The sequence below is a fragment of the Lynx rufus genome, unplaced genomic scaffold (assembly GCF_022079265.1).
Source record: "Lynx rufus isolate CCGP_SWC_20201006 ecotype Redwood Valley unplaced genomic scaffold, mLynRuf1.p SCAF_4, whole genome shotgun sequence".
In the NCBI taxonomy this organism is placed as follows: Eukaryota; Metazoa; Chordata; class Mammalia; order Carnivora; family Felidae; genus Lynx; species Lynx rufus.
The window spans coordinates 71286297-71311687 of NW_025814856.1; the positions used below are offsets into that span (position 1 = coordinate 71286297).

Here is a 25391-nt window from a genome sequence, read left to right on the forward strand (position 1 = left end):
GAAAACCCTTCCACTATGGCAGAATTTCCTCTTCCTCCTTCTAGAACTTATTTAGAAACTGTGTAAATAAAGCCAATTTAATGAGAAAATAGTGCAACCTGATGTATGGAACTGCCTCAGCAATCTCATCTGCTGGTGCCCCTGCACCTGCCCAGCAGGGCTGGGTGTGACTACAGACCACGGGGTAAATGTGTAACACTGAACTCCGCACACACCTGAAATGGGTGGTGAGGTGCTGCCACTGTCAGGATGTGACATCTGAGAACCCATGCTAGGAAGAGAGCATCATGTGACTTCCAAAGAGCAGCCTGCAAAGGGACTGGTCTGAATTGTACACAGTATAGGGCACAGTGCACAGCACAAGCCTGGTGTGTGCACAAAGTACACGCGGGAAAGACCAACTGCATTCATGAGCATCTAACACCCTGAGCCTAGCGAAAGATAAATAAGGACACTACTAAGACTTTGTGTGAAAAAGAGATTTAGTTGCTTCAAGTTACACAGTGTACACTTTTACATTTCCACTTAAAAAAATTTTTTTAGTGTTTATTTATTTTTGAGAGACATGGCACGAGTGGGGGAGGGGCAGAGAGAGAGGGAGGCACAGAATGTGAAGCAGGCTCTGAGCTGTCAGCACACAGACCGATGCGGGGCTCAAACCCACAAGCTGTGAGATCATGACCTGAGCTGAAGTCGGACGCTCAGCCGACTGAACCACCCATGCGCCCCTACATTTCCATGTTTTTAAATAAGAATTTACTATTCACTGAGGGGCCTACTTACAATTGAAGTGTTCAATCCCAATCAAATTATATTCTACTGAGTATATTTTTATAAATCTTTAGGGAACAAGGCTTCCTCCCTAATGACAAAGTATCCAATGTCAAATTTTTTATGAACAAAATAAAAGTTTATAAATATTTTGGCATTTTAGAACTTTTCCTAATACAATCTGAGGTCTAATAAACTCAACAGAAATAGAGATTCGATGGCCAAGATGAATATGCTTCCAGTCTTACCCCTCTCTGGGGTATTTTGTTAACAAAAACAATACAACAGCGTCTTTGCATTGACCAAAGCAACCATCATGTTGATCAGATCACACTGACACTTGCAAGTGACCAAAATTAGGTGATAAGCATGTGAGGTGGTGGCAGGGAACAGCCTTATGAAAGGGGTAAATATGTAAGGTGTGAGGAGGGAAACAGCCGAGAAGCCAACGCTGGTTTAATATTACAGGATTACTTAACCTACCTTGACCTTAAAACCAGAATAATGGGAGGTGAAAAATCAACACCACTCTTATTAGTGACGTTGAAGAGAAAAAAAAATGAGCAAGGGTTTTCACTGATAGGTTATAAGCATTAGGCAAAAACAAAGACAAAAGTCAAATCAAGTCGATACAAAGCAGTAATAAAATATAAAAATAAGACATTATTAAACTATCATGGATGTTATTCTAGGTCTCAAAATTTGAAAGATACCTAATTAAAATCTTACTCCTCCAAAATAATCCAAAGTGAAAAAGTATCAATTTTAGTAAAGATATCAATACATATATGCATATATAGATACATAAGAATAATGCAAATAGATTTACAAAGATGTTAATTTGGCACTTTTACTTGGATTTTTAAAGAAAGTAAATACAGATTATCTTTGCATAACAAATTTTCATTCTGGAGAAATAGGATTTAGAAATAAAAGGTTCAAACATCTCCCTTCTTAAAAATAACATTGACACAGATAACTTTACCCGTTAAAACTCCTGGTTGGCAACTTTATAAATCTGTCTTGATATATCTAAATCCACAAGTTTGACAAAGTAATTTTAGTTTTTTTTCTATCAGTGATACCTGGTTTGTCCACTTTCAGTACATGTACCATTTGGCCAGAAGTCCATAAATAATATTAATGTTTTCAATGTAGAAATCTTAAAGTTCTAAAGGGAAGTATTGCTCAGTAGATAAATTCTCCTGGAATTTCTTGTAGCAAAGGTTCCTCAAATTTAAATCGTTTGGAAATGGCCTTTTGCTCCATTTTCTCTTTTTCAGACTGTCTGCATTGTCCTAAAGTATATGAAGTAAATACAATTAACTCCTCTGTTACAACTGATTCCTCGGTTTCTGGTTTCTGAGTATCTGAATTAATTTCAGGCACAGAATCACCTTCTTGGAGTGCATTTGCTTCTTCTAATGTCCCTTTCACCTTGAAAGGAGGATCCTGAATACTGCTCTCTGTCAACCACGGATGTTTTAGACATTCTTCAGCTGTGGCTCGATGTCTATAAAAAGATACACATTTCACACTTAAGTAGTTTAAAACTTCAATTATAAACTGGAGCATAAGAGAGGTGCCTGGGTGGCTCAATTGGTACAGCATGAGACTCTTGATCTCAAGGTTGTGAGTTCAAGCCCCATATTCGGTGTAGAGATTACTTAAAATAAAATCTTAAAAAAAAGTGAATGAATAAATAAATCTATAAATCAACCAATTTAATAAATCAGAACTTAAGGTAGATTTATTGTATTATATTTTGGGAGTTATGAAGAGTTAACAAGAATCTTATTGTGATTCCTGGATAAGACTGGAAGTTTTGGTGTTTATGTGCAATGCCATTCCCACAATCATGAAAAATATTTTAAGTTAAATGTCTCTGAAAAGTCCTTTTGGAAGACCAAACACAGCAGAGGATATCTGTTATACTGAGAGGCAGCTTACATTTTCTAGAGACATTCTCATTTTTTTAAAAAATGTTTATTCATTTTTTGAGAGAGACAGAAAGAGCACTAGAAGGGGAGGGCCAGAGAGAGAGAGGGAGACACAGAATCCGAAGCAGGCTCCAGGCTCTGAGCTGTCAGCACAGAATCTGACACATGGCTCAAACCCACAAACTGTGAGATTGTGACATGATCTGAAGTCCGATGCTTAACCAACTGAGCCACCCAGGCGCTCCGAAACATTCTCAGTTTTGACACTTTTTCTTTCAATAGGTATAATAAGCTCAAGGTCTTATCTAGCTTAATGTCTACACTTTTGTGTTTCAGTTTAACCTGCTTTTGTTCAGAGCATGTCACTCAAAAATTGACAAAGATCAATATTAACTAATACTTACTCAGGTTTCTTAACTAAAAGCGTCTTAATGAAGTTAATAGCAGACTCAGACACAACATCAAATTCTTCCTCAGAATAGCTTAAGTTCATCTGAGAGATGTTTAGGAACGTTTCTTGTTTATCATCACCTAAGAAAGGCGATACTCCCGTAAGCATGACATATGTTAACACTCCAATGCTCCTAAATCAGAATGAAAATGTAAGAAAAATTAGTGACTTATTCATTTCTTGAAACTAATTTGATCAATTTTTTCATAAATAGCTCTTACCACATATCTGTTGCCATGCTGATAGGATCATAACTAAGAATTTCAGGAGCTAGTATCAGAAACAGAAGAAAACATTTAGGTGTGTGAAAAAAATTCCTAATTTGCTTTTCGAGATAAAAGTTTTTTTTTTTAAAAACCCACCAGAAATTCTAAGACACTATTCAAGATTTGGGCTAAAATAACTTAACAATATATATATTGTGTAAATTAATCTGAATTATTATAAAGTCTAACTAGATATAATTAACTTGTTTATTTTTCACACCTGCACCCTCCATTGTTGGGTCTCAATATTTTTAAAATATCTGAATGCATAAATACTGTAATAGAAACTGACAACTGACACCTTTCTCTTCCCATATCCTCTATAATCATGCATTGTATCTAACAGATTACTACTTTCAAATCTTTCTCAATGCATCTGTGACTCTCCTTCCCTACCTCCCACCCTAGTCCAGGGTACTTTCCCCTCCTGACTTCCCCATTCATTCCACATGCCTGATCTATTTTCCATGCTGTAGCTTTAAAAGGTCTACCCACTGACAAAAAGTCAGCCAACAAAGTTAAAAAAAAAAAAAAAAAAAGAGCCCTGGGCATTCTCAGATGACATGCATCACACACAAAGACAACAAAGTTGCCTCTGTGGAGTTTGTAAAAAACAAGTTTGCTTTGATAATATTTAATTAAACTGCTGTCACACATACAGCAATAGAAAGACATTCGCAAATGTTTAAAAACTTAGGAGAGGTTTATGAAAATCCTCCTTTAAAGAAAAACCTACTCATTGATACAATCCAGTCAACCAAAAGATGATTTTTTTTTCAAAAATATGCGAATAGGAAGAAAAGATACGCAATCAAGTACTGGATCCATTTAAAAACAGATCAAAGACTAAACAACTGTTGTAATTATGATTTAAAAAAAGGGGGGAATGAAGATGTTCCAATTCTAGGAAAAGACAAAACACTCAAGTCACATATTCATTACTGGTTGGGGACAACCTTCTCCCCTCGTCCCCTGAATATGAGGAATGACAGGTTGGGAGAAAATGTTAAGTAGGTTAAATTTCCTCAACTTCTACTTCTGAAACTGACTTGTGAAACAGAAGCTACAAGTATTATTTAAAAGTTTTACTTTATCAGTAAAACAATTTTTAATAGTTCAAATTTAAAAGTTTTAAAAGAAACTACTAGGAAATTTAAAATGAAATGCATAGCATCCAAATTACTGGAGGGGAAAAAGTAAAATAAGAGACCATAGAGCAAAAGATGGTGGGAAGACCATATGATTTCACTCGTTTGTGGAATTTAAGAAACAAAACAGATGAACATAGGGGAAGGGAAGGAAAAATAAAATAAGATAAAAACAGAGGGAGGCAAACCATAAAAGAGACTCTTAACTACAGAGAACAAACTGAGGGTTGCTGGATGGGAGGTGGGCAGGGAGCCGGGGGGTGGGGGATGAGCTAAAAGGCTGATAGGCATTAAGGAGGGCACTTGTGATGAGCACTGGGTGTTGTATACAAGTGATGAATCACTAAATTCTACTCCTGAAACTAAGATTATTAGTATGTTAACTAACTAGAATTTAAATAAAAACTTGAAACATTAAAAAAAAGATGGTGGGAAGAGGGGGTAGGAAATAAAAACAGCTTCCTTTTTTGTGATTATATGCTGAACACTGATATAAGAGCTTGGTATAGCAAATCCAATAAGGCAGTATTATTATGGCCCCATGTTATGGACAGAGGAATATGAGGTACAGAGATTTCAGTACTGAGGTCACATACACAGCCAGTAGATAGCATACCGTTCCCAGGCAGGTGATACTGTGTAGAAAACAAGGTGGGAGTCTTACACTCATCGCTAAAAGTCCATGAAAGAAAGAGGAGAGGCCCCCTTGTTTTTCTCTATTATATACTTTTGAATCATTTAATTGGGATTAGTTGTTTGGGACTGCATTTGTATTACTTTTATAATAAAGACACTTCTATTTTTTGGAGGGAAAAAAAGCTCTCTTGGTAGAAAATTTAGAATTTACCAAAGAACAGAAAGCATAAAACAAAACAAAACTCATTCAGGGCAATAATTACTATAAGATTCTCAGCTCACAACCCTTCATTCTAGTCTATAATGCTCTAAACTGGCCGAAATATCTGGACTACCTCTTTCCCAGATGAAGCCCTATTAAGCCACATTCTTAAACCTTACTTTGTGGTCATGACACTTGCTGAAATTTAAGTATTCTAGCCACAAAGAATACATCAACATTTTCAAGGTTGTTTTTCTGCCTGTGATATCATTTATTACCTAACTAAAGATCTGTTTCAAATTGTAGAACTTATTTTTTTATGTTTATTTTTGAGAGAGAGAGAGAGAGAGGGAGAGAGAGACAGACAGAGAGTGTAAGCAGGGCAGAGAGAGAGGGGGACAGAGAAATCTGTCAGCACAGAGCCTGATGCGGGGCTCGATCTCACAAGTTCATGACCTGAGCCAAAGACACATGCTTAACTGACTGAGCCACCCAGGCGCCTCTCAAATCGCAGGACTTATGTTAAAGCTTTGAGTTATTTTTTTGTACTATCATTGCCAAACAGCTTGGTTTTCCTCAACCCTATCGTCCTCCCAGCCTTGTGTCCTTGGAAAGAACTTTCCCCTGTAAACAAAGTCCCGCTATCCTCCGCTCCTTCAAGAATGACTTTCACTGTCTCTTCTGTGAAAGGAGGCCTAGGCCGCCCCAAACCCCGTAAAATGCAGCCTGTCTGCCCACCTGACACTTCTACTATCAGGTAAATATGCTTCCCTTCAGGCATGGGCCCTGGGTGCTTGCTGTCATCGGACACAAAAACTATCCTCCTTAACCTGCCTGCCATCACCTCTGACAACTTCCACACTCGTGTTCATGACCCATGCAGCCACCAGCATATCCATGCTTCTTGACCTACAGGTCTAAAGAGCTGCCCTTCCACAGCTACATCCAAGGCCTTAAAATTACAAAGGGCTGTTTCATCTCTGAAATTTTAAATGTTGATATTATAATCTCTGGTCACAACCTTTAGATTATTTCACTGCCTTGCTCTGAGTACAGATATCTTTTTTGTTGTTGTTGTTACTCATTCAAACCACTATTCTTTTGCATCCTATTTTTCTTCCAGTTTATCAAAAAGGTCATAGTTTATTTATTTTTGTACCAAACGTAAGAGCCACAGTTCATCACTTCAGCTGCTCTCTTACTAGTACCTTCACAGTTTAATCTCCTTTTTCTTTCTGGCAGAGGCTCTCAACCTTGTATCAATCCAACAAAATACCCTCTGTTTCACACATCTATGGAATTGAAGGGCTTGCAATTACTTTAACAATGTTTACTATGAACTTGAAATTATTTAAAGGCCCTTACTTTTTAAATATCCTCCCACTTTCAGATAATATGATATCCTACACTTTGTGAAGAAAATCCTCTTCTATTCTTTTTAGAAGTAATACTTTCAAATTCTGTTAGCCTTTCGGGAAAGGGATCATCAGTTTGGTACCTTAAAGTTTACCATTTTTACATTTAATACAAAGGAAGGAGTCTCTGATGGCAGAATTTTAACATAGCAGATGGCTGGCCCCACTATTAATCATGCCACATGTGAATTTGCTAATGAAGATGATGCCTGACCCCAAACACACAACACAACCCAGTCTTATGAATACTTACCCACATATTCAGGAGTACCCATAATTTCTCGGAGCTCTTCACTGTTCTTCATTATTCTTGAAAGACCAAAATCAACTATCTTAATGTCACCCAGTGGAGATTCACTTGTCAGCAGAATATTCTGAGGCTAAAAAACATAACATCCCACTCTCCAAATTAATGAAACCATGACTGAATAGAAAGAGCAAGTAGTGCATAAAACATACACATTTCAACTGTGAAACTGAGATTGACAAATTTAACAATAAGCAGTCATTCATTAAGCAAATATTTTTACAATGTACTTACGATGTGTAAGGCAACAGGCCTTGTACAATCTCTTTCTTTATACTGGCTCCTGCTCAGACCATAAATGTGCATCTACCCCTATTTTAAAAACAAGACCAAGCTACTCATAAAGGAATCCCCTATGACTCTGCATTTCTTTCTAGCCAACATACTTATTGCTATTCCCTCACTTCTCAATGCAGTTGATTCTGGGTTTTGCCCCCTCTCCTATATCTGTCCTAAGATCATAAAATCTTTAATAATCAAAGACCCACCAAATCAATGGATGTCTTTTAGGCACCATTTTATACACACTGATTGCTATATAATGTACTACTGGCAACCATCCTTATATGCCCTCTTGGACATTTTCCTCCTCAATAGATCCCTCACTGTTTTCTTAGGATTTTTTTCCCTTCTTTCCTTTTAAATATTAATGTTGCCCCAGATCTCTTGCCTACTGGCCCTCTATCTTTCAGCAATCTCATCTACTATCAAGGCTTCAGCTACCACTTACCTGCTGATGACCTCTATCTACCTTCTACCCTAAGCCCCTGGCCGACTCATAGGTCCAATTAAAATCGATCTTGTCATTTGGCTGAAATGGGCCACACCTTCAGCTCCCACTACTGAGCAAAGGCCATCAGTTCAGTAAACACCTCAAGAACAGGTTCTTCCTTCAAACCCCACTAAATCCATGCCTCCCCTTCTGTACTCCCAGGCTCAATGCCCAGCTCAGCAACTAGGGAATCATCCTACAGTACTTCATCTCCTTCATTTTCAACCATGTCTCACCCTTAGTGAAGTCACTGGCATGCCAATGCTATTTCTTAAATTGCAAAAAACCCACTGCTTAAAGTTTGGGCTTTCATTATTTCTTACCTGGACTACTACCCTCCTGCCTCTAACTGCCCCCACCTTCAATCCATCCTTCACTGTACAACGATCTCACCATAATGTAAGTCTGATCATGATACCGATGCTAGTCCTCACCAATGGACACACTCTCAAATGGGATGTATTTGACCATGGGTGAGAGAGAACTACCCAAGGCCACAAAATCAATAAGGTTCATATTCCTGGAGTCATTTTTTTTTTTAACCCAAATGAAAATAACCTAAGATACTTTTACATAAAAAGTCAAACAGATATATTATGGACTAGAATATAAAATTCATTAGAATTTTTGAAATGGCACTTGAAAGAAAAGTTTGTGTTGCTTCAGAAAGTCTACACTTACTGTCTTCTGCCATTAAGAAAATTTCCAAAGATAAACTGAGAAGCACCAGTACTAATAAAGTATAAATACCTCACTGTAGCACCCCAAGTGTTTTATAACCCAGCTTCTGCTTCCTCTCTAAGATTAACCTCCTGCCACTATTCTGTAGGCAATCTGTGTTCCAAATCCAACCCTAAACAAGATGTGCACTCCCACATCTTATGCTTTTGCATTATGTATTGCCTTTTCTCAGGAAGCTCTCTCCTGGACAAATTTAGTTTCGTCATTCACTCCATGCATGGTGGCTTTCAACAAAGCACTGATTCCTCAATAAAGCCTTTTCTGATGCCCCCTCTGGTCTTCCAGGGAGGGTTTGATGCCTGACCCCTCTCTATTCCACAACATCTTATACATAGCAAACTTATCCCACTATTTAGCTAATTGTATTTTTCTGTCTTCTCCACCACACTGTGGTTCTCCAGAGTTTTACAATGAATGTTAACATTTCCTTTCCTTCCATGCATATTCAACCACTCCACTGGGCTTCTGTGTCCTCATTCCTCTACCGCAGGTCACTAAAATCCAGCGACATATTTCCATGCTTTCTGGACTACCACCTTAGCAATGCTTGGCATTGCCGCCACTCCTTCCTTGTTTACAAACTCTTTTTCTCTTGGCTTCCAGAACAAACACTACCCTGGTCTTCCTCCTAATACTCTGGCTGCTGTGTGTGTCTCCTCATCTTCCTTTAACTGGCCCATTAAATGGTGGGTTTCTCACAGCCTGATCTTGAGGCTTTTTGCTCTTTTCACTCCACACTCTCACTTCACACAAGGTATCTGTACCCAAGGCTTAATTATCACCTATACATTAGGAGTCACAGAATTTATCTCTGGCTCAGACTCTTCAACCAACTGCTTACCTAATCTCTCTCCTTTGATGTCTCAAGGCTATCTCGAATTCAACATGCCCAAACCAGACTCCTATTTTCCCTCCCAAATCAGATTTCCTGTATGTCAATGGTCATTACACCCCAGGGAATGCCATCCTCACCCAGCAGGGCAGAAGAAAGCACTAAGAATCACCTTGGTCATTCCTCTCTCCCCACTTTCTCCTCATTTAACTAACATGTCACCATATCCTACTGATTTTAAATCATAAATGTAAGCACTTCTAAACTTTACTTATTTCTCTCCAACTAGAAAACAATTATTCAAGCTACCATCAGTTTTTGCTTAATTGCAACAGACCCTAAATGGTTTGCTAGGATCTATTTTGCCCATACTTAGCCAGAAGGAGGTTTTGCACTATATAAATCTGATCGGTCACCCCCCTGCCTAAACCCTTCAGTAGCTTCCCATTACTCTTAACTTCCAAACGTATTTGGAAGCTGCTAATTCGAGCTCCTGCCTAGCTCTCCAGCCTCATTATAAACTTGCTGCCCTTGGCCCAGGGACAGTGAGTCTCAATGGACACTGTTCAGTCTCTCCTACTTGCCATGCTCTCTCTCACAAAAGTATCTTTGTATACTTTTTCCTCATTCTTCTTTTCCTGGTGTCAACTTGCTGGGAAGACCCAGGAGGGCAGTGAAGCAGATTCTAACAATGTTCAACAGTGAAGAGCTGCAATATGAAAAAAGAAGTTGAAGTGTAGACAGTCCCTTTTTAAAGGGGTTCAATGTTGACCCAACCATCCATTCTGCCCTTATCAGAAAATACTTGTAGATTATTCAAAGTCTGGATTCAGAAACAGAGGATGGGGAGAATCTAAAGATCCATGAGCCACCGTACTGGTCACTGTGATAGCACCAGGATCCATGCCAGCACATGGGAGGCACACGTTATTTGCTGTTTGAAAGAAAGGAAAAAACATAACTAACTATAAAAAACAATTTGAAGGGTGTCTATTTTGTGTCAGGAGTGGAGGCACTGTAAATATGAGTGATAACAAGTCCCTACTGACAGAGAGATCACCATCAGAAGAGAAAACAGAAGCACCTATATCAGGCTTGACTAACTCTGCTGTGCATTTTAAGTGCTGTCATAGACAAAGTGCTCAGGTATAACAAATAAATAAGAGGGAATAATTCAGCCTTGGAGAATTACACAGGAAGTAAGTGAGCAGACCCTGAAGGATAAAAAGGATTTTGACATTTATTAAAAAAAAAAAAATTATGGACTGCATATTGGAAAAATAACAGAAAATAAGACGTGAGTTCCCTGTTCTTTTGGAACCTTACATTCTAATGGGGACAAACAAATATGAATAAATAATAATACCTCAGGTAGTTTTAAGCACCAAGGAGAACTCAGAGTAGGGTAATGGATGACAGTGCCTGTTGTGTGTGTTTGTGTGCATATGCATGTTATATTCAGAATAGTTGGGGAAGGTTTCTCTAAGACAGTATTTGAGGAGAAAGCAATGCTAAGAAGGAACGTCATGGCAGAATACTTTGGGGGGTGGGGTAGGCAGGGAGCATTCCAGGGAGAGGAAAGACCCCACCCAAGGCAAGGACAAGCTACTAGTGGAGGGACTGCACACTGGAGAACAGCACAAAGGTGAAAGGGACAAAAGTGGTGGCAGGCACAAAGAGGGTGGACGGACAAGAATCAGGGCTTTCTGAGCCATTCTGGAAGAACTGGAAGAAGTCAGACCACAGGGGAGGGCAAGAGGACATTCCAGGAAATGAAAACGTCACATGCCAAAGAATACATACAGGTGAGCCAATATATAGTATGACACATGCAAAGTATCATCAAATACAAGAATGTCTCTGAAGAATGTGCCTTTATCCTATTTTTAAAGTCTTGAAAGGGAGAGCGTGAGGGATATGATGAAGCATAGAATGAAAAAACACAGAAGAAACTTTACACATTACAGTGGCAAAATCCACAGCCATTGTGACTGTTGCTGTGTAGGAGCAGGAACAATAAGGTGCTTATGTCATTCACTGACTAATATAGTCAGGTCAGCAAGAGAGGACAACTGGTTCAATTTTGATTCTCAGACCCAGAATCTGAGGTGCCCGCAGAACCACCCAGAACAGTTGGAAATTCAGTCTGGAGAGAATAAAAGGCTGAGGATACTGCTATGGAAAGCAAGGGCACAGAGGCAAGACTAAAACCATGGAAGTAAACAAGAGGAAGAGAATATGGCAGAAGAGAAGTGGCCAAGATGAGTTTTGGCTGATAACCACATCTAACGAGAGACAACAAGAGTGATGAAGGCACTCAGAAATAGCACTCTGAGAGGGAGGCAAAGAACACAGGCATCGTGTTGTAGTAAGAAAGGAAGGAGAGGATCATCAAATGGGATGAGGGGAAGAATGAGGACTAAGAAAAAGCTACTGAATATAGCAAATAACCAAAGTCTGAAAGACTTCTGAGAAAGTAATTTTTAGTAAAACCATGGGAGAAAAAGCTAGATTGTAACAGGTTGAAAAGTAAGTTGAAAGACTAAGCGATCTTTACGTTACAGGCCATTCTGGCTTAATTATCTGTGGATACTCTCTAAACTGGTGCTGTCCTATGAAAGGTACTGCAAGTCACAGAATGTAATTTAACACTGTCTAGTAGCCATATTATAAAAAGTAAAATGAAACAGATGAAATTATTTTTTAATTCAATATGTCTAAGATATCCCTTCAACATGTAATATATAAATTATTGAGATATTTTGCTTTTTCTTTTCCATACTAAGTCCTTGAAATCTGGCGTAGAGTTCACACTTTGAATACATCACAGTTCTCAAGTACTCAACAACCGCAAATGGTTAGTGGTACTGGACTGAACACTGCAGCTATAAACGTTGTTAATAAAAAAGGATCTAAGTGATATCCCAGTAAATGTTTAGGAATTCTTAACATCTCTTGCATAATGTCCATATTACCACTATGCAATCACAGACTGTACTTCATTTTGAAAACATATGAAGTTTTGAAAACTTCATTCACAAAAACAGACTTCTCAACAGTGAAAATAACCATACCATGGCTCAGTGTAATCTGTGATTTTATATAAAAACCTGTTTTTTAAAACCATAGAAAGTTTTGGCTACAGTAAAAACCTAAAACTGAACAAAAAGACAAAACCAAATTGCTGTCACTATAGAAGCTTGGGCTGCAGAGGCATGCTAAATTGTTATAAATACCCAAACCAGGTAAAGCACCCCTGCCTTGCCATACACACACAAAAGGAGTAAAAATGCTCAGCTGATCAGTGTTAGAATCAATCTCTCTTTTCAATGATAAAATAACGAGAGGTTTTAGTAATATATATAAACAAACTTCATTATAAAGTGACATTCTCCTTGTTAATTAGCTTCTAGCAATTTCTTCAAGGAAAAAACCTAGGATTATGAGTCCCAAGACTTCTCAAGGTAATTTTAGTTTTATTTTATTAATGAAATACTATAGAAAAATAAAATGTCATTATTCAGGCAAATTAGATGAGCGAAGTTTGGTTCTGTTATATATATTCATCACTGAACGTGTTTTGCCCTTCCCAGTACATAAAAAATGCCAAAAGAAATATTGCCAAGTGGAAATCTTCACCATATCTTAAGGTCCATTTTATGATTAATAAAACATGCACATTCTGTGAAATGTTCTTAAATATCATTTATTCACTTAAAACAGCTTATGTTTTGTTTATACTTTACATTACTTGGGAAATGCTTTCTTTAGTAAAACCCACACTAGTTGGGTGTGGTGGTAATGTAGTAAATTCTCAACTAGTGTGATCAAATTATTAAAACGTTACTGTATTTGAAATCTAGGCCCAGTCACATGCATCTATCACCTACCAATGTGAGAGAACTTAAACAGTTGACAGAGATGTTGCTAGGAAAAAATACATCTCATAAAATCAGAACTCTTTCATGGAATTTCAGTTAATGTTTATTATGTAGTTTCTATCAACTGTGCCTTGGTTTGAACACAGGTACATTTTAAAAACAGATCTTACTCCTCTAAATAAAACAAGTACAATTACAGGACTATAATCTGTCAGTCTTTGATGGCAAAATATACCCACTTCCAGTAAGTGAAATATATGGGCTGAAAACAAAGAGAAGTGCATTAGCATTACAGCTTAGGCCTCCTTTCTAGGGAATCCAATTCATGATAAAGAAGTTGTGGTTCACAATATTTAATTCTATTTAAGATGCATGAATCCCAGGTGGTAAGAAAGAAAATGACATGGTCAATTGAGAGGCAATGAAAGTGGGGGAAAAAAAGGAAACACACAAACTGTCCTCAAATAGACAAAGGCAGTAGGGAGGTCTTTGTAAAATCTTATTTCTCTGTTTCATGGGGGAATCCTTTCATTTATCTTGGTATCTTTATCTTTGTACATAACCCATTTAACATTTACTGAACAACCACTTCTGGGTAAGATCATTGTAAAGTTGAGGCTAACTTGCTTATTAATTAGCCTTAAGGTGCCATGGATACAATTTTAAGGAACATTTTTATCAGGCAATGAGAATTCAAGTTAATTGGCTTTTTATTTATTAAAACCCAGGTCATAGTACAGAAATAGGTTAATAATACTGTCTAAATCAGTCTGGGGGGCTGTTTAGAAATGTTCAAGTAAATGTTACGGTTTCAAACTGTCAATGATCAACTTAAATCTCAGAAGGGAAAGCTCTGGCTTCTAGTTCCTGGTCTGCTCCTGAGCTTCTCATCATATACATCTACCAGGGTGGACAAGCTAACAACTGAACACCTACCAACAGAAGACCATCCAAACACAAGGAGCACTGGGTTTTAAGACTGGATTTCTTTGTGTTCTTTTTGGTCAAGACCTTCCTCTGACTGAAGTAAAAGCAGGCCACTATGCCAATGACTAATTCACCAACTGAGATTATTTTGAGGCTTTTAGGTTTGTCCTGACTTTGGTAGAGTTGTTGTTTCTCAGATTTGTCAGTCCCGCCATGATTTACATGAAATGAATGGGCTTTCCCCTAATCATAATCTAGTGTCTTTTCTATTTTTGTCGTCCTAGAAACACTCCAAAATCTGCATCTGCTACCCCTCAAAGCATTTGCCATATTCAATTTAAGATATTTGGCTGAGAGTCTTCAGTGAATCAGTCTTTTGGCAAACTGCCCATTTGGAGTCTGATCTGAAGCCAAGTAGCAGATTTCCCATTGTGTCAATTATCTCTTTTATAGGAGCAACTATAATAGTTATTCTAACTTCTAACTACTACTTGTCTCTGTGACAAGAATTTCCCATTTTAACCATAATGGAGAACAAATAGTCTACTAACTCAAAGTTACCCTATACATGGGGATTACCAAGTTTCACAGATTTAAAACTATTTTTTTCTCTAATTCACAGAATTAAACCTTTAGAAAACATATTTAGCTTTGTAGCTTTCAAGCTCTTATAGAAACTCAGAGTCAACATTACAAGCATAAATTGTCATTGGGCGGACAGCTGTTAAACGGTGTAGGACAGTAGACCCTCTGTCCAGATTCACAGAAGTCACAGAAAGTCAACTGCAGATGACCTTTTGGTAGAAATCATTCCTATCTGCACTCCTGCCACACCAACCCCACCTCCAACCTTCCCCCTCCAGCAGTTCACTTAGAGACAAATTCTGACTGCACATGTGAAGACTGTGAGGGCAGAAGAAAGGCTGAGGACCTATCGGGCCACCCTGTCTTCTTTCTAGTTCCTCTGGGCCTAGGCAACATGAAGAGTCCAGCTTCCAACATCAAAGGCCCATCATCAAAGCCTCTATTAAATCCAGAAAGAATTCTACACTAAGTGTACTGGGGAGAAAGGAATATGATTTATACTGAGTGTATTGGGGAGAAAGGGATATAATTTCCAGTTAAACCTGGTATTCAAGAACTTAATTTTCACCCTTGGCTGCTTTCAAGTAACATCAAAGATCCATGACACATAGTGTTGGCAACCTGACTTGCTACTTAATTAGTTCCTAAATAATAGTCATAGGTTGAGCTGTCATAAATCGAAAGCATATTTCCTATAAATGCAATGTTATTTAAATTGGGGTTCATTCCTAGAAGTCCTTTTTACTTCACAAAATTAGCAAAACATCATAAAAAATAAAAGTGTGTGAAACCAAATATGGAAATAAGCATAGCACAAACTTTACTTTTGGGAATTCTTCTGCATGGCTGAGACTAACTGAGGCTTCTTATAGTCTGAGTCCACTGAAGTCTGGACTGCAGCGACCATCTCTTTCTCTGTGTTCCTGAGGGAAGCACAGTTGGGTATTTCTTATAGCAAGGATCTTTGAATTTCTAACCATATGACAGGCTAAAGTAAAAAAAACAAAGCCCCAGTTCCCTCACTCTTGCTATGAGGGTTGTACCTAGATCATCTCTAAGGCCACTTCAGCTTTAATACCTTGGGACTACATGTGGGTACACACATGTCCACACTTACCTTCAAAAAATGACACTATAACTACCATAGTCTACAGTGTTATAATCATGCGTTTTAGCTACCGTACTAAAAAATTAATTATCTTTTAGAAAAATATGTTTACAGAATGAATTTAAATTGGCATTTTTCAGAAAAAAACAAAGTTTCCGAACTGTTTTCTTTCCCCTATATTTTTCGGTAGGACTACTATTTGAGGGAATATCTATTACCCTTCCCCCTTATTTCAAATGGAATTTTATCAAGTTTACTTTAGAAGTCAACCTCCAGAGTACACATTGTTCACTCTTCCTTGAGAGTGTTCCTTCATGCAGTAAAGATTAGACACAGTTATTTATACAGTATTCTATCTATCAGGTGTCACGGTGTGCCCTACAGCAGGAGTTCTCAAAATGGTGCCTGGACCCACAGTATCAGCATCACACACCCCTTCCCTGAATCAGAAACTCTGGAATTGGGGCCTAGCAATTTGCTTTAATAAGCCTTTTCTGGTGATCCTGATCTCTGTCAAAGTTGGAGAAGTGCTGCCGTAAGTGTCTACTTTCTGCTACCGGGCAAACTACAGCAGAGGTCAAGATAGATTGGGAGAGGATGAGGAGTGAAATGAGGCAGAAGTCCAAGATAGGAAAGCCTTTCTTGGGTCCAGGGGTTCAGCCTCCTCAGGTGATGTTCCTTCCTAACCTGAACTCCTCTGGCTAATAAGGAACTGGAGCCACTGGTGTAGTCCTTGAGGAAAGTTTCATTTCCCCATAGCTACACCTGGACTTCATGTGGTAGCAACCATCAGCAGGGATCTTAGACTTTTCTACCCCAGATGCCTGAAGGACTATGCTAAGGATACTTGTAGTGGACATTCACTGTCTGTCTCCTGATCGCCCACCTACTCTCTATTCTTTCTGAAACAGAACTGGTCTGAGAATCCATCCTTTCCCCACTCTCAGTCCAAAAAAAACTTGGGATGGGAGGGGGAATTTAACCCTCCCAGGTTGGAGCAAAGGACACTGGTAATGCTGGCCTGGCCAGTCAAAACACAGCACCCCCAACGTCCCCCTGACACACTTACTAGTTCCAGACTGATCTAAGTCAGTTTGATGAGAGTGAATCTCAGAACTTCTGAAAGAGCTAATAAATAGAACCTGGCTCCTTCCTGCTGAATCTCTGGACAACTGTAAGGCTAAAATGGCAGCATCTAACTTACTACCATCTTACTGCCATTTTGAGAAGGTAGAGCTGGAGACCGAAGAAAAACCAACTATATACTTGCAATATTTGAATTAACGAATAGTGGCATTCCTTAAGTTGGAATTGTCCCTGGAATTTTTAGCTAATAAAATTTCCTTTTTTGCTTCCCTTACTTTCAGCTGGCATTCTGATCACTTGAAAGCATCATAACTGCCCTTTGTGTATTCTTTCCTCCCTCTTCCCCTTCCTTCTTTGATAATTTTAAACTAGAAATCTACCCACCTCCGAGGCCCCTGGGTGGCTCAGTCAGTTGAGCGTCTGACTTCGGCTGGGGTCATGATCTCATGTCTCTCATGAGCCCCATATTGGGCTCTGTGCTGACAGGGTGGAGGCTGGAGCCTGCTTCCGATTCTGTGTCTCCCTCTCTCTCTGCTCCTCCCCTGCTCACACTCTATCTCTCTCAAAAATAAACATTAAAAAAAAAAAAAAAAAGAAATCTACCCACCTCTAATTTCTTTAGTTCTCTATTTTATTTACTGCAGCCTAATTTTCTACAACATGGTTTTTCAGATATCCCTGCTAAAAAGTCATCTACCACTTCATGATATTTGAAACCCCTGGAATCTGGCCTTTCCTCAATTGTCAGCATCTCCTATTTCATCTCTCAATTCCAGTGACACTATTCCATTTATGTTTGCCCAACAAGTACTCTTAACTCTTGTGAATTAATTTTATCCTCTATTTTCTACATTTTCCTATATTTTCTCTATCTAAATCCTATTTTTTTTTTTTTAAAGGTCTAGCTCAAACTCTGTCTCTTACCAGGAAGAGTTCACCTACCCCACCAATATCCTCTAAGCTCCGTTTCTTGAGCAAAGTATTATTATTTATCTTTCTATGTACACAGATGTGCATTACCTCCTTAATATAACTAATTGGTTAGAGGATAAGAACAGACACAACCTTTGTATCCTTATTACCTAATAAAATACACAACCTTGATAAATGTTTTAATAAATCACTGTTAAAAATATTTTACATCTGTAGTGTCATTCTCTAGCAATCTCAAAATTGTAAAGTAATCTAGATCTTACCTTCAGATCAAGATGTACTACATTATGAGCATGTAAAAAGCGAACACCTTCTAATATTTGCCTCATGAGTCTTTGAACATCTTTTTCTTTAAAGGCGTCTTCTCTGTCTGCAACACACTGGTCAAAGATTTCACCCCCAGCAGCACTAGAGAAGGGTAGAAGCATACTTTAATTATAAAGGAAAAGGACTCATTAAAAATATTTAGCCTTTTTGTTCTTAATATTTTACATATTAAGTGTCTTTAGTTAGGTACAGTATAATTTGTGTGTCCCTATATCCATTTTTCTTGTCTTTTTAAAATAAAAATGTGAAGCCTCAAATATGAGTTCAGATTAAGAACTTCAAAAATTAAACTTTAATGGGAAAATGTATTAACACACTCTCAAGTGAAAATTTTTTGAGAATTTTTGGTTGGAAAACACATAGAAATATTATTTTTAGAAAAAATACAAACGATGAAAATAAAGCAAATGCTCTTCAATGAATTAAAGACCTCTTCCCCAATCCTACAGCCACATCTAGAGATAAACACTATTCTCCCTTTGGTGTACTATATCCTTCCAGAGTTTCTAAAAATATATACTTATTAAATGCATACAAAAATATTAGTTGCCTGGATTTTTACAAAAAACAAATGGTAATATAGGACACATTCTCCTGATACTGTTCCACAACCCTTACTTTTAAACATGTCTTAAGAATCTTTCCATGATGGTTTTATATTTATTTTGTAATTTTGAACTCTTACATCCCTGTGAATAGATAAACCATACTTGATGTAACCATCCCCTTTGAAGGTCATTTACTTTCTTCCTAATGATTCACAACTATAAACAATGCTGTGATGAGAAGGCACATTACAATTTCTCATATGTTTACTCATGTGTGAGGAGCTCTCAAGGGTAGACATCTAGAAAGAAACAGCTGGACTGAAGGGAATGTGCATTTAAAATTTTAATAGGAAGAGCCTATCCTCTCCAAAAGAGCAGTACTGATTTAAATTTTCTTTCAACCTCTGGCCAAAGCATCTCAGTTTTTCTCTAACTAATATTGCCAATAAGGTGTGGGGGGGGGGGAATCAACATTAAAAAATGTTCATTTCCCTTCAGCAAAAAGTCCATACTTAAACATTCATTCATACCATAAATAACAGCTCATGTCATATCACAAAATTTCTCTTATGTGTTAAAAAAAAAAAAAAAAAGGCAAGATTGCTTTCATAAAGTTGCTATAGAATTGACGTGGAATACCTAACTGCAAACAGCCATGCTGCTGTCAGACAAGAGCTACTTACTGAATTCCTTTTCAGGAGATAATTTAGTTATTTCCTTTCCTGTTAAAGCAACCTATTTCCAAATTCTGCCCATATAAGGAGACACAATTTGTCACCAAAATTAGATAAGAACATATTTAAGTTTAGCTGAGCAGCTGCAGGTGACGAAAGTGAAAGAATAATTCATTGGCTGATAAGGTTTTCATTTTGCCTAAACCTACACAACTGAATTTTTATTACATTTTGATTATAGCATGAAAAAAACCATATGTGAAAGCATCAAAACCGTTTTTGTTATTTAAGTGTAAAATGGCCATCGTGCATCTGGGCACAGTTAAAGTAATATACAAGTCAGAAGAAAGGAAATGGTGAACATTCACAACACAATTACAGAGTAATAATGGCAGCCTAGGAGTACCATATACTGTTAATATGGATTTGATGATCTAAAGTAAAAGTCAGTATGAACTGTGTCAACTTAGTCTAAGCAGCACGATGCACCATGATATAACATATAGCCCACGTAGCCCTCTGCATACACACACCACAATTTGCCTGTTACACTCAGAACTGTCCGTGTTCCTCAACTAAAACAAAGAACTGTATTTTTGGTTGAAAAAGTTTTCCAATCACAATTTATTGTCCTCTGGAGTCTTTCCGCTCATTACTAGCATCCACAATAAAATTCACTATAGGTCAATTTACAGAAGTACAATGATTTCTTTACCTAAAATTTAAGAGCAATTTATTGTTAGTTCTTTTCACTATAAAGTTTACCCATTCTTGCCTTAACATAATTTAAGTACTTTACATAAGCACAAGATACGAAGCACAAAACTACCATTTTCTGAAAATTTTCAAGGATGTATTTCAAATGCAGACTATTAACGAAGCTGTAAAAGCTAGCCTTCAGTGACCAGCAAGACTTGCATATACCCTCTGATACAATCACCCTATTTTATACCTGCTTAAATGTAAGCTTGGCCCATTAACTCATTGTCATATTTACTAGTGGATCTAAACAAAATTATACTAAAGAACAATTTGTGACATTAAAAGCATTTGTTAGGCATGGTTACAGGAAATGTAAGAATATTATCAACTACTTCACAGGAAGTATCTTCCTTTACATAAAGCCAGAGAAACACTACATTTTGTTGTGCCTATCTTTTAACTACAGCAAGATTTTCATGTATATTATGGTATATTTACTTTAGTAGTGCTTGTTTTCCACTACTTTAAAACTATTCAGAAACTCAGCAATTAACTTTATTATGAATTACACACAATTTTTTACCAAAAAAAAATTTTATGAAAACATTAATTCAAAAACTTTTTACAAAAAATTTTACAAAAACCTATTTTTATAAAACATATTAAGAACTTTTAATTTCAACTTTCTAGTGGCCCTTAGAAAGTTAGGGGATAAGTATCTTTTTGATCAACATTATGCAGAGCCATATACCTGATATTTGCAGGCTAAGAGTCACTGCGTTTTCTTGGTTGCCTGCACCTTGTCTAGATTTTAGCTCCCAACCTCGAACATCAAACACTCCTATTTCTATAGAAACTAGCATTTCCATTTCCATCCTGCTTAAAGGGTTGGTTTAGATCTTTATTCCTTCACTCTTAAAAATGAACAAATACCAATCAAACATGTTAGGTCTTGTGCAATGTGCTATGGACAGAAAGATAAATTAATTGTAAGTATGGCTTATGACTTCATGTACCAGTAGGAGAGAGAGAAAATGAAACACATTTTAAATAATATATACGCATAAATATATATGGGTGTGAAATTATATATAAAGTGATGTAATAATTTAGCAACTGAGCAATTAATTGGAAAGGAGAAAAAAAAAATCTTAGAAAAATGACATTTATTCTGAGCCCTGTAGAATGAATAGGAATCCACCAGATGAAATGGTAAGAGCACATCCCCAGCATAGTGAACACAAATAAAAGGGCATGGCGGTATCAAAAACACAGGATACAGACTCACTAAAGGTTAAGTAAGCTGTTACTTCCCCTTTCAGCCAAATGGTATGGAACTTACCCTCTAGCCATGAACAACTAGAAAATGAGCAAAGTATATAAGCCAACTGTTTTCAGACAGAACATAGGCAGTTAGGACCATGATCCCTGAAAAGAGGGACACAAACAAGATGGGCTCTACTGTTTCTGTCTTCCTACTTGGAAGTAATTTATGGACTGTGGTATAAGGTGAAGGAGAAACCCAAGCAGAATATGGCGGCCTTGCTAAACTGAGGAAACAGACTAGGAGTTTGACAAACTTGGATTTCATAGGGACAGTACCAGAGAGGAGTGAGCTACACAGAGAAAGATTGATCCAAGTAGTTCAAAATAAATCACAAGCAGGATAAACACAAGGCAAATCAAGGCACATTATGCACAAATTACTGAAAGAAAAAAATATTTAAAAAGACACTTATAAGGGAACTAAAAATCAAAACAGACTTCTTGTCATAAACAATGCAAGGCAAATGACAATGCAATGCTATCTTTAAGTGCAGACAAAAGAAAGTGTGTCTAAAATGCAGGATGAGGTTGGAAAAAGACTAGCAGGAGATGAGGCAGAATAGAAGTCAGACAGGAAAGCATGAGATGAGGTCAGAGCAATCTGAAACATCCTAGGTAAGGCAATAAAAGTGCGAGTATATAAAGCTAAATGTCTCCTCCAAAAGCACTCCCCACTCTCCCAAGCAGAGGAAAGCAGGACAACACATGGCTAAAAGCTTTGGAGTCACACACTTCCAGACTAAATCCCAGCTCTATTTGCAGTGTGACCTTAGGTTTGATTACTTCTCTGAATGTTTTTCTCATATAAAATCCTGTTCTAAAATTTATAAGTAAACAAATTCAGTAAAGTTGCAGGATACAAAATCAATATATCAAACTTATTGTGCTTCTGTACACTAAAAATGAATCTTCAAAAAGAGAAATTAAGAAAACAATCCCATTTTCTATGACGTCAGAAAGGATACTCAGGAATAAATTTAAGCAAGAAAGTGAAAGATCTATACAATGAAAACCGTAAGACACTGATGAAAGAAATCAAAGAAGATACAAGTAAATGGAAAGATATACCATGCTCATGGGTTGGAAGAATTAATACAGTTGAAATGTCTATACTATCCAAAGTGATCTACAGATTCAACACAATTCCTACCAAAATTCCAATGGCATTTTTCAGAGACACAGACAAAACAATCCGAAAATTTTCACAGAGCCACAAAAGACTCTGAAACGCCAAAGCAATCTTGAGAAACAAGTCTGGATTTGAGAATATTTTCCGATTTCAAAATATATTACAAAGTACTACTCAACAAAAAAAGGAATGAAATCTTGCTACCTGTAATAATACAGATAGATATTATGCTAAGTGAAATAAATCAGAAGGAAGAAGACAAATACTATAAAATTTCACTCATATATGGAATCTAAAAAAACAAATGAACAAACAAAACAAGAAACAAAATTCATAGGTATAGAGAACAGACTGGTGGTAATCAAAGGGGAAGAAGGGAGAGAGGTGGGCAAATGGGCAAAGGGGGTCAGTTAGAAGGTGATGGATGGTACCTAGACTTTTAGTGGTGATCACTTTGTAGTGCATACAGATATCAAATTACGTTGCATACCCAAAACATGTTTTATACCAATTATATACCATTTGTAAAAAATTTCTTGTGGAAAAAAATGTGCGTGGGTGTATGTATGTATCAAAGCTATAGTAATGAAAAGAGTATGGTATTGGCATAAAAACAGATCTATCAGTGGAACAGAATAGAAAGTCCAGAAATAAAACTATGCATATATGGTCAATTAATTTACTAAAAAGGAGCCAAGAATGTACAATGGGGAAAGGAGAGTTTCTTCCATAAATGGTTTTTAAAAAACTGGGTAGCTACATGCAAAAGACTGAAACTGAACACTTATCTTACATCATACACAAAAGTCAAATCAAAATGGATTAAAGACGTGAATGTAAAACCTGAACTATATAACACTCTGAGGAGAAAACAGGCAGTAAGCTCCTTGACATCAGTGTTGGCAACTTTTTTGAATTTGACAACAAAAGCAAAAATAAACAAGTGGGGGCTACATCAAATGAAAAAAACTTCAGCAGAGCAAAAGAAACCATCAACAAAACGAAAAGCAACCTACGAAATGAGAGAAAATATTTGCAAATCATATTAAATGATAATGGCTTAATATCCAAAATATATAAAGAACTCCTACAACCAATCTGACTAAAAAAGGGCTAAGAAACTAAAGAGACATTTTTCCAAAGACGACATCCAAATAGGCAACAGGTACTTGAAAAGTTGCTCAACATCATTAATCATCAGGGAATTACAAATCAAAACCACAACTGGGTACCATCTCACACCTATTAAGATATATATTTTATACACTTACGTATAAAATGGAATATTATTCACCCAAATAAATATATTGCACTTATATGTGGAATCTAAAAAAGTAAAACTCCTAGAAACAGACAGAATGGTGGTTACCAGTGGGTGGGGGGAGGTGGCAGAAAAGGAGAGCTACTGGTCAAAGGGTACAAACTTCAAGTTATAAGATGAATAAATTCTGGAAATTTAACATACAGTATAGTGGTAATAGTTAATACTATATTATATATACTTAATACTAAATTATATACCTGAAAGTTCCTAAGGAAATAAATCTTAAATGTTCTTACCATACGTACACACAAAGGTAATTAAGTGACTTGATGCAGGTGTTAGCTAATGCTATGGTGGTAATCCTTACCCAATACATAAGTGTATCAAATCAACATACCCTACACCTCAAACTTACAAAATGTTTTATGTCAACTATACTTCAATAAAGCTGGAAAACAATTTTAAAATAAAATAATGTATATAAAGCATGTAAATAATTTACATAAAGTTGGCTGACTTAGCTTAGTGCCTGGCACATGGTAAATTCTTAACACATTATGACTGTTACAATTTGTGTTCCCACAGCAACTAGCATTTCAAGTAAAACACCAACACTGCTGCAATCATTTATATTTCTTTCACTAAACCTGTAGCACCTGGAGGGAAAGGGCTATGCTGTTTTCACTTTTATACCACTTTTCACTTTTATACCTATTAGCACTAGTGCATATGGCAGGTATTTAAGTGTATGTGAAATGCATTACTGAAATAGTGATCATAAACCTGCCTGTTTCTGTAACAACAATCTATTGATGTTTGCCATGAATTTTGATACCTCAGTATCTAAAAGTATATTTCTAAGACTTTCCCTTCAAACAAAAAGTAGAACACAAACATTTTCAGCCAAATCATACTCATTTGTGGTTATAAAAACATGATCATTGAAGCAATAGAAGCCACCAAAGGTTTCTAAGCAAGGGAATAATATCACCACATCTATGTCTTAACTATCTAGCAGCAGTCTGAGGAACATCCTAGAACTGAAGCCAGGGTGATCAGCAAAGATCTCTCTCCTGTGAGAGTCCACAGGAGAGACAATGAGAACCCAATACAGAAGAGAAATAGCAAGTACCAAGAAAAGGGGACCAGTAGGGGAAAGGCTTAAGTGTAAGACTTGGTGATTTATTATACATGAACTTTTAAAGGAGATAAACAAAACAAGGACAGATTCAAAGTTTCTAGCCTGAGCTATGAAATAAATGGGGCTATTATTGGAAATGGGGAACAAAAGAAAAACAGGCATTATCAGGGTAATGCAGGAGTGCACACATATCGATCCTGAATTGGTAATGATGTGTGGTTGGATGCAGAGATATGCAGCAGGGAGGTGGAACTTCAGAAGGTCCAAGGTTGTAGACAA

General features: G+C 37.1%; 1 protein-coding gene across 6 annotated transcripts in view; it reads right to left on the reverse strand.

The window, feature by feature from the left end:
- Positions 1-25391, reverse strand: part of STK17A (serine/threonine kinase 17a) — a 55572-nt gene that overhangs the window by 15903 nt on the left and 14278 nt on the right. For 3 of the 6 annotated variants that reach the window (XR_006965229.1, XM_047096654.1, XM_047096655.1), the window contains exons 3-7: positions 18265-18409; positions 7083-7209; positions 3384-3432; positions 3116-3295; positions 2169-2284 (exon numbers count right to left, since the gene is read on the reverse strand). Coding sequence is in view for 5 of the 6 variants with exons in the window: in XM_047096654.1 (XP_046952610.1) it covers positions 2169-2284; positions 3116-3295; positions 3384-3432; positions 7083-7209; positions 18265-18409 (617 nt within the window). In the remaining variant the exon portion in view is untranslated. Of the gene's footprint in view, positions 1-1595; positions 2285-3115; positions 3296-3383; positions 3433-7082; positions 7210-18264; positions 18410-25391 lie in introns of those variants that run through there. The other 3 variants (XM_047096652.1, XM_047096651.1, XM_047096653.1) reach the window with 3 other exon arrangements.